A 12,045-nucleotide genomic window follows, 5' to 3' on the forward strand; every position below is an offset into this window, starting at 1 on the left:
ATTTTTGTAAAAGATTCTTGGAATACAAAGCAAATTCAGTTAGTTTTAACTGAAATGGGAGTAAAAGTTGGACTTCTAATGCTTACCCCTTCCATTGAATTACACATTATAAGCCCCTGAATTTAAGTCTAGTCAATTCTGCCAGCGCCTTTAAAAATCAATAACTTCATCTAGCCAAAATGCCTTTTCTTTGTCCTTCAACTGTAGGTAATGTAATTTCCAGGAAAACTTGTACATTTGTTCCTAAGTCATGGTGTGACCCTTCTTTTCTTTGTTCTTTGTCTTAATGATATAAAGCCTTTAGTACAAGGATGCATATGCTTGCAATCTTGTAAAGTACCAAATATATATGTATGTATTGCATAATTCATAAATGCTTAATTTATACATTTTAATATTAAATATATACAGTATTCCAGATTGTGAGGTGGTAAGAAGGCATATTGGAAATTGCTCCTTATTTAGTAAAATTATCTGTTTGCTTGTTAACCTGGATGTCTCTCATTACACAGGTGCCTACATTTTGACATAGGCAATGCATCCATAGATCTCCTCAGAATGATCAGTCAATGTAAATTATAAAGGAATGATATCTAAGGGCCCATCAAGGCAGGCCCATATCCTGGGACCTGTCTGAGTTTATAACGGAGACGTCTAAACAACACCTCTGGCAAAAATGAATTTATATGGAATAACCTAAGTTATTTCGAATTAATTAGATTCTTCATTAGCTCTGGGCCTTCCTGAAAGGCCTGGTCTAATGAGGTATTGGCTCTTTGAGGACTCATATCCAGGGGTGAGTCCTCATTGCTATCCATAACCTTTTGCGCTTCCCCTCCCCCCAGCCCCCTATTTCCCCCTAAAAATAAAGTAAAACATACCTGGCCACCATAACTTCTCTCCTTGTGCCCTCCTGGTGTGAGGAAATGATGTGCCAGGAAATGATGTGCCAGGCGCAAGGAGGAAAGTTATGGTGGCCAGATAAGTTTTATGTTACTTTTAGGGGAAAATTGGGGGGCTTTGAGGTGGCTGTATGCCATCACAATTGTACCCCCCCCCCCCAGGAAAGCCCGGTATTTTTGGCCAGCACGAAGACTCAAATCCGTGGCGAAGCAGATTTTTTAATACCTGCTTTGATGCAGATTTTAGTCCTGTCTGGAAGCGCCTTACGTGAGATTCTACAGTGTAGAATTAGTGTAGTTTTGCACCACTTTAACTGCCATGGCTGAATATTATGTAATCATGGGAGTTGTAATTTTACAAAATTCTCTGCCAAAGAATGCTAGTGCCTCACCTATCTACAAACCCCAGGATTCCATAGCATTGTGCCATGGCAATTAAACTGGTATCAAACCACAATTCTACAGTGTGGATGCATCCAAAGTAATCAGGTCTTGTCATTCTCCATCAGTTAAAATAATCAGGATTTTAGAAACTCTGGTTTATGCCTGCAAATGAGATGGAAACATGATGTTATATTGCAGTTATTCCCAAAGTGGATGCTACTGCCCCCTGGTGAGCGCTGCAGCAATCCAGGGGAGTAGTGATGGCCACAGGTACATATATCTTTCTGTTTAATTGCTGTTAAAAATTTTAAAAAATTAATTTCCAGGGTGCTGAGTAATATTTTTTCTGGAAAGGGGGCGATAGGCCAAAAAAGTTTGAGAACCACTGCTATATTGCCAGCTTTGTGGACAAAAAAGTTGCCACGGCAACAAATGGTGTGTTTTTGCCACCTTTAGAGAAGGAAGACAAGCCTATTATGCAATGGCCAAGGATCAATCCCCTAAATCCAGCGGAGACATGTAGTTGTCCACTCCAGTTCCATTCCATACATAGAATCCAACTCCAGGTCATTGGAAGCATTATTTTGAAAAATCATTTATTTCTGAAATTACATAAATACATTTGTCATTTTACTTCTTCATCTATTTCAAGATAGTCTGAATAAAGCTATTGCAGAATTCAGATGTCCTGTAATGGTCAGAAAAATAGATTTGAAATCATGTTCAACTACAGAGTGAGTGTAGGTCAATCATCATATCTCAAATCGACCTTGAGGTTGCAATTAAGATATCCAATGGGGTTTGCATCACCACTTTGAATTCCGCAGTGAATAATATGCAGCGTAGTATATCACTTGATGGACTAAACTCATAATAATATAATAGTGCTAATTGCTCATTATTTATTCCCATATTCCCTCTTCTGCTCTAAACTGAGCCACAAGAAGTAACTTCTTTGTAAGAGAAACCATAAAACTGATTAACCACAGGTTGTACATGACAGCCTGTTAAATACTGGTTATTGTGGAGTGATCACCTATGTCAATATTTCATCTAGTTTCTTGTGGGAAATTCAGATGTGTTCAAACAAGGCTCAAAGCATAATCAATTGTCTCCAGAGTAGTCCAAATTACTTCAGTGGGGCTTTTATAAAATAAATGGGTTGAGAATTATAGCCTTAATTAAGTGATCCTTTCAGCAGCCAGAGGATTGTTATGCATTAATTATTCAGTCATGGCTACTGCTTCATATGACAGACAGGAGACTGTCACAGGGGAAAAGGCTGCTATTTGCTGGTTGATGGCCAGGAAAGGAAGTGGCCTGTTTTGAGTGATCTGGATTTTGAAGCTTGATTGATAGTAGACAGATGCTACTACTGGACTTTTATTTTCTTCCCAACACTGATAATACTAATGGAATAAAGATGTTCCATCAAAATCATTAATAAGTTGTCTGGGAAGCTGTTTCTTCTTTGTGGGCACCATAGTAACCGCTCTGGCTACACAGATTATACAGATTGAATAAAGATTTTCCACTATATTATGACTTCTGTATTCACAACATATACCTTCCTGGACTTCGCATGAATATGTGAAACCATGGATGATAGTAAACCTTATTATTTTAAATGGGATAAATGATGGAGGTACTGAGAAGCGAGTGTAACTGATACAGGTAGCCCTAAGTTAAAAAGTGAACTACGGATAAATGAAACTGTATGTATTAGTTCAATGGAAACAAGGATTATACAGTCCACTGTTGCATTAGTTGTCAGTGATGCTGATTCTTGTGACTAGCAAGGGCCAGACATGGATAAATCTGTTCCTGGAACATTATCAGCTTCTCTGTGTTATTTTCTTGTCTGTTTCAAAACATGGCAGCCAGATTGGTTACAGGTACATCTAGGAGTGAGCATATTATATCTATACTCAAATCTCTACACTGGTTGCCAATTGGTTTAGAGGCAAAATGAAAAGACCTTTAGGCCCTACATGGTTTGCATCCAGGTTACCTTCAAGATCACCCCATACACTGAGGTCCTTTGCAGGATGTTTACTCTAACCAGCCAGAATCCAACTTGCAACCATCACCCTGAGAAACTTTTTCATCAACTGTCCTAGACTGGGGAATGACTTGCCAGAAGAGATCTGACAGTTAAATGATCTGTCAGAATTTAAAGCATAATTAAAGACCTATCTCTTCTAGCAGACTTACAACTGAAATTAATAGGATGCACTTCTGTGTATTGTATGAAGGATTATGCAAAAAGCCTGCGTCAACAATGCACCCCTTATTTTATTCTACAGAAGTCAAGCCAAACAATGTTTTTTTCATTTTAGGACATGCTTGTTGGTTTGTCTCAGCAACATTTTTGAATTTTCCAGCTTCCTTACAAGTTTATTTTGTTTACTGTTATTGTTTTGCTTCATAGGTGCATTCATTAGTATTTGGGGAGTTTAAATCTGTATTCAGCCATTAATTGTAGATTATGTAATTTGCCTCATGTTACTTGTTGGGCCTGATAAACTGACCTATGAACCGAAACAACCTAATATTCCATGTTTCAGGAATAGTAGACATATATTAGATGTGCATTACTCTCAACTGCATGAACGATCCTGGTGTAACTAGTAAGTTGTAGATAACCACATTTGTTGCTGATTGTAATCTTAATGTATCTTTATTAATTCGATATTAAATGGTATTATTGATATTTGTGAAGCTATTTGTTATGTATTTAATCCAATGTGATGTCTCCAGTAGTGTCAAAAGTGACCATTTCAAATCTTGAAATGGTCACTTGTTAGTGGAAGTTGCTCAATCTTTCCAAGTGAGTTTTAGGGCCCTTCCACACAGTCATATAACCCAGAACAGGGGTCCCCAAACTAAGGCCCGGGGGCCGGATGTGGCCCTCCGAGGTTATTTACCTGGCCCCCGCCCTCAGTTTTATAATATAATATATTGTATGTACATATAATATTGATAATAATATTATAATGTTATACAATATAACACTAATAATAATACCATATGATAATATTAATTATATATTCTATATTACATATAATATTACTAATAATATCACAGTATAGTTCAATATAGTAATATACAATGCTAATATTGTGCTATGCTAATAATATAATATATTGTATGTACATATAATGTGTAAGCCACTCTGAGTCCCCTTTGGGGTGAGAAGGCTGTGATACAAATGTAGTAAATAAATAAAGTAAATAAATAAATAATAAATAAATACATTTTAGACTTAGGCTCGCCCAAAGTCTGAAATGACTTGAAGGCACACAACAACAACAACAACAACAACAACAATCCTAATTAACTTGACTATCTCATTGGCCAGAAGCAGGAGCACACTTCCCATTGAAATCCTGATAAATGTATGTTGGTTAAAATTGTTTTTATTTTTAAATATTGTATTGTTCTTTCATTGTTCTTGTTGTTGTTGTTTTTGCACTACAAGTAAGACATGTGCAGTGTGCATCGGAATTTGTTTGTATTTTTTTTTTCAAATGATAATCCGGCCCCTCAACAGTCTGAAGGATTGTAGACCGGCCCTCGGCTTAAAAAGTTTGAGGACCCCTGACCCAGAATATTAAAGCAGAAAATCCCACAATATTTGCTTTGAACTGGGTTAGCTGAGCCCACACTGCCATATATTCCAGTTCAAAGCAGAAAATGTGGGATTTTATTCAGCTGTGTGGAAGGGGCCTTAGAGTGTGAAATAAACCCAAGATACTGTAGGATGTTACCATGGCAGTTAAAGTGGGATCTGAGCACTATAATTATGTAGTATGAAAAAGGTTCTGGGGAGGACCTTTAAAAACCTATAGCTAAACAAATAGATTTAATCAGATTTCCTTCCTTTCTTCCTGTCCTTCTCTTTTTCTCTTTTCTTTCTTTCTTACTCAATGGGGACAGCTAGTGAGAGGAAGTTTCTCAGAAAATTGCATGTGTACCCCTCTGGATCACAACCAAACTGTGGATCGGAAGGTTGACAGAGCCTGGAAGCCAGGTTGCAAGCAAGGAGAAAAAGCAGCTGATTACGAGGTGACGGGTTATAGTATAAACTACATTAGGAACCATTTTAGTTGCTTTAGGCTAGGGTAGTGGGTGACTAAAGTGATCTGTTGCAATCAGGGCAGCTGATTCCTATATGAAACTACAAAACAAAACTCTATTACTCATGGGAAAGGAAGGTACATTCATTGATTCTGCAAATGTTGATGACTCTGAACATTTTCTGAAATGAATGAATTGATTCTATAACCTATGTATTGAAGAGGAGAAAAGTGAATGAAATTGTGCTATCACTGATGAAATAAACCTCCAAATGTGCTGTGTCTACATCTGTAGTAAGACAGAGTGGAAAGCTCTATAGCCAAAGATGGCTCATCCCTGAAATGGCTGTCCTAGAACCAAGCATGTGCTTCTCCAAGGTTTAGAAAGTTAAGGGACCAATTTCTGAAAATATGGCAGGTGTCTGCATGTCAGACATAGTAATATGAATTTTCCACTTCAACATATTTTCAAATTATTTAGCAAATGTCATTAGACCAGAAGAGAGAAAGCAAATAAGGATATATTTTCCTTGCTGATTAGCTGGCTGAGAGCTTATACAATTCATCAGTGAGAACTCTTCAAATAGAAGGCCTCTGTTAGCTTATTGTTCATGTGACTTTCATTTATGTATTGAGATTAATGAAGCATGTATAATAAAGCTAGAGATTTTGTTTCTTTTGTACTTTAGAACCAGCAATGCCCCAATACTGAAATATTTTTAAATAGCTATGGAGATTAGTGTATGTGTCTGACTGAAATGCTTTCCCTTGCAGTGAGAGTTTTAAATAGATATTGGCCAAGGTTCATAAACGCTAATTTAACATGCACATTTCAGTTAGAAACAATGATTAATCATGCTCATGTCCTAAAAGAGAATTTACATGTAACATATGACCTATAATTCTGTTCTGATTTTTATATATATGCAATATAGGTTCTTTCAAACTGGACCATTCAATGTTAATTACTTGACTAATAATGTCAAATGCTGATACATCTAAAACATGTTTGCAATTTGCAACTTTCCACCCCATGATAGAATTGAATGATCACTGCATTTGCCCTATCAAAAAGAATGCTCACGTATATGCTAGGCTTGGGCCCAGATCAGTTTGAGTGAAAGTGATTTGTAATATTCGGTGGTCCGATTTGTGTAATCCTCTAAAAACAGAATGGAGAGGAGGGAGCCGCCAAGCTGGGCAAAATAGATCAAGAGAACCGGATTTATTGGCTACTGGGGAGGATGGAATTAAGTCTGCATTATACCTGAGGCAGGGGTCTTCTCCTGGAGAAGATCCTGCAGTGTCTTTTCTCTCTGTCTGGCAGCAGAAAAGTTCCCTGGGCTCCTCTTCCAGAGAGGCCCCTGTTGGGAACTTGCTTTCCTAGCAACACTTTCATGGGGTGGGCATTGAAAAGTCTCCAAGTTCCTCTCAGAGAATTATGGGAGTTGGAGTTTTTCTCCCTCTCTGTTTCTCAGCCAATAAAAGGCCTAGTTTAGTCCATGCTCTGATTGGCTGAGAATAGACACAACTGGCTACTACAATTCCCAGAATCTTCTCTTGTGGTATGTCTCATTTCAAAAAATATTATGGTAAAAACTTAAAATAATTCTTAAAAATCAGTATATTGGCGAATTGTTCTGAAACTTACCGTGTTTCCTCGAAAATAAGACAGTGTCTTATATTAATTTTTGCTCCCAAAGATGGCCTAGGTCTTATTTTCAGGGGATGTCTTATTATTCCATGAAGAAGATTCACATTTATTGTTGAACAAAAAATGAACATTTATGATATACTGTACAGTAGTTGTCATCACAAACCAGCATAACCAGATAAACTGTGAATCCTATCAAGAATTTCTTGTTACTATCATTATTTCCCTGTACACTATGGTATGTACATTTACCGATCCAGCATGCTCTGGTGTTCTGTTCGGCGGGCATGCTTCCAAACAAAAACTTTGCTAGGTCTTACTTTTGGGGGAGGCCTTATATTTAGGAATTCAGCAAAACCTCTACTAGGTCTTATTTTCTGGGGATGTCTTATTTTAGGGGAAATAGGGAAGCAGACCTGTGGTTGTAAATGGGGTCAAAAACTGTTTCATGCAGATAGGCCTTAAAATGACTGAGGATTGAGCCTTTAAAGTTTCCCATTGTAGCTAATGGACCAAATCCTTGCTGAATGAAAATGACAAAACTCCTCCCAATTTGAGTAACTTTCCAGTAAACAGAATGAGGGGTTTGCTGACAATGGACCTCGAAATGCAAATGCCTAATATATACACATGCATACAAGCCATTTACACTTGCAAAATCCAGAAGACCAGCACTCTTTTTAATTTAGAGAGCGTGAGTGGGAAATATTGTTACAGTTTAGATAATATTTCTGATAGTCTGGTAGGGTGGAAGCAATTGTGGAAAAGATGAAATGAGAAAGAATGCTCTAGCTCTTCCTACATTCTCTGCCTAGCATTAACTACTCTTCCTGACTTGTGTTTGGATTCTTACAGTTGCACTTTTTAATCAAGGGAAGGGGAACCTTTGGCAAATAGATGCGCCTCTGCCTCCTAACCCTCCCTCTAGTGCCATCTTGTGTTTGGTGAGATTTCACTAGAGATACCTTGCCTTCTAACAGGTAAGGGAAGCAGGACATATGAAAATACCAGATTTGAGATAACAAAGAAACCTTCTCACCCTGCAGAAGAATGCCAGCCTGTGGCGCAGGCTGATAAAGCAGACAGCTGCAATAGATCACTCTGACCGGGAGGTCATGAGTTCGAGGCCGGCTCGGAGCTGCGTTTGCCTCTGTCTTTGTTCTGTGTTGAGGCATTGAATGTTTGCCTTGTATGTGTGATGTGATCCGCCCTGAGTCCCCTTCGGGGTGAGAAGGGCGGAATATAAATGCTGTAAATAAATAAATAAATATTTCTTGCTACTATTCTGGTAAGCAGGCTAAGCTCCATAGTACTTGAATGGGAGACCATGAACAAATACCAAGTGCTGTAGGCTATATTTATTTCTTCCCACCTGTAAGAAGTCCATTGTCTCTGATCTGACACCAGAGATAATGGGACATCAGAGTGTAGATGTGATGGGGCCAAAATGAAGAAATTGTGCTCCTAAATAATAGCTCTCCTAAATTATGCCTTCTCAAATGAATTCTTCCTTCATTGTGCATGAAAAGTAAGTGAAGTCGATATTTGAAAGGAAGGCAAGCAGTATCACGGGAAGAGTGGGATTTGTTCAAGGGTCTTTCCCCTGTAACGTTGGACGTCATCACATTGATGAGGTTCCCAGATCAATTTGCCAGTGGGAAATGGGCAGGGCAGTGGGGCAATCCTTTCCCCACGCCCTACCTCACCAGCAGTGACGCTTCACCATCACACTTGGGGAAGCATCACTGTGTGGCTCCCCCCCCCCCCAACAAACACACACAAGCTCCGTAATTATGAATGAAACTGCAGTACAGCAGCAAGTAAATTCATTACAACGCCCTCCCACTTGAAAAAAAAAGCACATTATAATACATAGGTTTTTTGTCAAAAGATGAAGAAAAGACTTCATGCTATTGTAACCTCACTACTCTTACGACATTTTTACTATTGTTGAATAGATTCCAAGATTTTTTAAATCATTTTGTATAATTAGTTACAGCTATAGGACTCCATTAGGTATCTTAGACTTTACCTTTCTATATTATTCAAAATTAATTCACACAGGCTGATTTCCTGTTAGTAGTTACAATGTACAGCCCAGTGCATGCCACCATAACTCACTTGTTGTTGTAAAGATCAAAATTCTGATCACACAAGAACCAAAACTCCCCAACTCACATTTTGTGTGTGTGTTGTAGCTCCTCCATGCCTGATAATCATTTCCATACTGTAGAAATCAGGTAGAATAGGACAGATCCACTCAGTTTTTTTTTTTTTACTTAAACTAGATGCACAGCATTAAGGTCATCCTTGGGGCCATTTTAATTTCACCTCATTTCTTACAGAAAGAAATTAATCACATTACTTGTTATTTTTAATAATTTTTTAATGAATTACTTTTGCCTGTCTGATATGAGATAGATGGTTATACCATAGATGTATTTCATTTAAGAGCTTTGACAGTCTTAAAACAATTGGAAAGAAAATCAATGTATATAATAAATAACAGGAATGCAAGCAATACTAAGAGCATTGCAAGTTGTTCTGTTGCTACGGTGCCAGAAATGGGAGACAACTTTATATATTGTTATGTCTTTAAAAGAAATAACTAAAAAAATTTCCTTACGCCAATACGTTTTATTGATTAGCCCTGTGCCGTCCGCCAGACAATAAAAAACTATAAAGCTGAAACGTGCCGTCCTTTATCCGGGCGAACTGCAAATCCCTATAAGCTGTCCTAAAAATATTGAAAGACTGAGTCTGGAAAACTTCAAAAAAAAAGGATGTTTATTCATACAAGGTTGTAAACCTGGCACAGATCTTAAAGTTACAGAAAATGAAACAAATTTCTATAGGTTTTAGCTACAGAATTATCCTTGGTTCCAGAAGGCAAAGGTGATTATAAAACCACTATACCCTAATCACGCTGTCTATATTAGAAGGAGAAACTCTTTCCTTCCCTATCTTTACAGCAAAGATTAGTTCTAGAAGCGACGGAATAACCCTGCTCCTCTAACTAGATTTCCTATTCCAGATCAGTATAATTCAATACTTATCTAATTTGGATAGGCTTAGATTGGCCTGGTTTTGAGGATGATTTGTCCCAGTTAGCTTTGCACAGCTGCAGCACGTTGGAAGACTATAGCCAAAATGAGGCTCCAAAATGGAGACTAGACCCTGGTAAAAAAGGGCGGTCCTAAGATGTTGTACTCTTTGACCAATCATTGCAAAGAAAACTGCAGCCAGCTCTTGCAGACTCCAAGCCACTTTTCCTGGGCTTTTGCAGCCAGAGGCTGAAACAAAATGCAAAGGAGGGAAAACAAACAAACGACCAATAGGTAAGGCAAACCATCGTCCTGGGGGACGGAACACTCCCCGCTTAAATTCCCAGGATGTGGGAATTTACCACCCCAAAATACAAACACATTTGCACATATGACAATACAAACACTAGAACTTTAAACATCTCCAATAAGCAACACGAGGTCACTAATTGGTCTGTCCAAAATGGACACTTTGTCTCTGTTGCAAGTCTTTAATTGAACTTTCCTGACCTTACCGTCCGGGCAAGGAAAGGTCTTTAATACAATGCCCATGGGCCACGCATGGCGGGGCAAGTCTTTGTCCTTTAACAACACAACGTTGTTAACCTCAATGTTGTCCTGTGGGCTTTGCCAGATTCTTCTAGCTTGAAGCTGGCTTAAGTACTCAGCTTTCCACCTTTTCCAAAAGTGGTTGGCCAAGGACTGCACCTGTTTCCACAGGGCACGGTGAGTTCCGTCCGGAACTGGCAACATGATGTCCTTCCATCCTGGCACCTTTTGTGTCAAAATAAGTGCAGGAGTCAGTGGTTGTAAGTTCTCAGGGTCACTGGTAAGGGGAACCAGCGGCCGGTTGTTGATAATTGCGGTAACTTCCGCCATAAGTGTCACCAAAACATCATGCGTCAATGACCTATGACTCAAAAACATGGCATTAAGGATTTTGCGACTAATACCAATCATCCTCTCCCAAACACCACCCATATGGGAGGCGTGGGGAACATTGAAAGTCCACATAATTTGTTCAGTATTCGTAAAGTTCTGAACCTTTGGGTCTCTCCCAAACCTAGACACACAATTGAGTTCTTTGGTCGCACCTACAAAATTGGTGCCACAGTCAGATCTAATAGACTTAATCGGCCCTCTGAGAGCTATGAACCTTTTCAATGCGTTTAAAAATGATGAAGTGTCCATTCCTTCTATGACTTCTATATGGACAGCTCGTATTACTAAACAAGTAAACAAAACTGCCCACCTCTTGTTATTTACAACACCACCCCTGGTTTTCCTAGTGACAACCTCCCAAGGACCAAATACATCAATTCCCACGTGGGAAAAAGGGGGGTCTGTCAAAGTCCTGTCCTGAGGTAACTCAGCCATCAGCTGACTCTGACTGTTACGTCTGAGTCGCCGACATTTGACACACTTAAAAATAACACTGCTGACCAAACTTTTAGCATTTACCACCCACAGGCCTTCATTTCTAAGGGTCGCCTCAGTCAGAGTTCTACCTTGATGGTGAATTTTCTCATGGTAGTGACGAACCAACAACAAAGCAATATGGCTATTGGGGGGTACAATGATAGGGTTCTTTATACACACTTTGAGTTTAGCCTTAGCTAACCTCCCTCCCACTCTTAAAATGCCCTCTTTATCCAGAAATGGGTTCAGCTCACGCAAGAAACTCCGGCTGGGGGTGTTAAGCCCTTGTTCTAACCTGGCTATTTCTAGACTAAACTCATGCCTCTGAACTGACCTGAGTATTACTCCCTTAGCCTTCAACATGTCCTGAACTTGCAAAGGCTGACTATCTTTGCAGACTAAGTGATGTATGAGCCTAGCAACTGCTCTCTGAAGACTGCGCCACTCTGAAAAATGCTCAAAGCGGTGTAGTTCCAGGTAAGATCTTTGGCCTGTCTTGATTGCAGTGGTGGTCTTGCAGGCTGTTATTTCTGGAACAGACTCTGGTAATTCTATGCTTTCCA

The 12,045-nt window shown here is 39.0% G+C and overlaps 1 protein-coding gene across 4 annotated transcripts in view; it reads left to right on the top strand.

Annotated features, from left to right (window-relative positions):
- adgra1 (adhesion G protein-coupled receptor A1) overlaps positions 1-12,045 on the top strand; it is a 492,840-nt gene that overhangs the window by 343,863 nt on the left and 136,932 nt on the right. For 3 of the 4 annotated variants that reach the window (XM_062976121.1, XM_062976119.1, XM_062976122.1), the window contains one exon: positions 5,226-5,354. The exons of the other annotated variant lie outside the window; for it this stretch is intronic. In XM_062976121.1, the coding sequence (XP_062832191.1) occupies positions 5,226-5,354 (129 nt within the window). The remainder of the gene's footprint in view (positions 1-5,225; positions 5,355-12,045) is intronic. 4 annotated transcript variants of the gene reach the window in all.

The sequence above is a fragment of the Anolis carolinensis genome, chromosome 3, assembly GCF_035594765.1.
Source record: "Anolis carolinensis isolate JA03-04 chromosome 3, rAnoCar3.1.pri, whole genome shotgun sequence".
Lineage (NCBI taxonomy): Eukaryota > Metazoa > Chordata > Lepidosauria > Squamata > Dactyloidae > Anolis > Anolis carolinensis.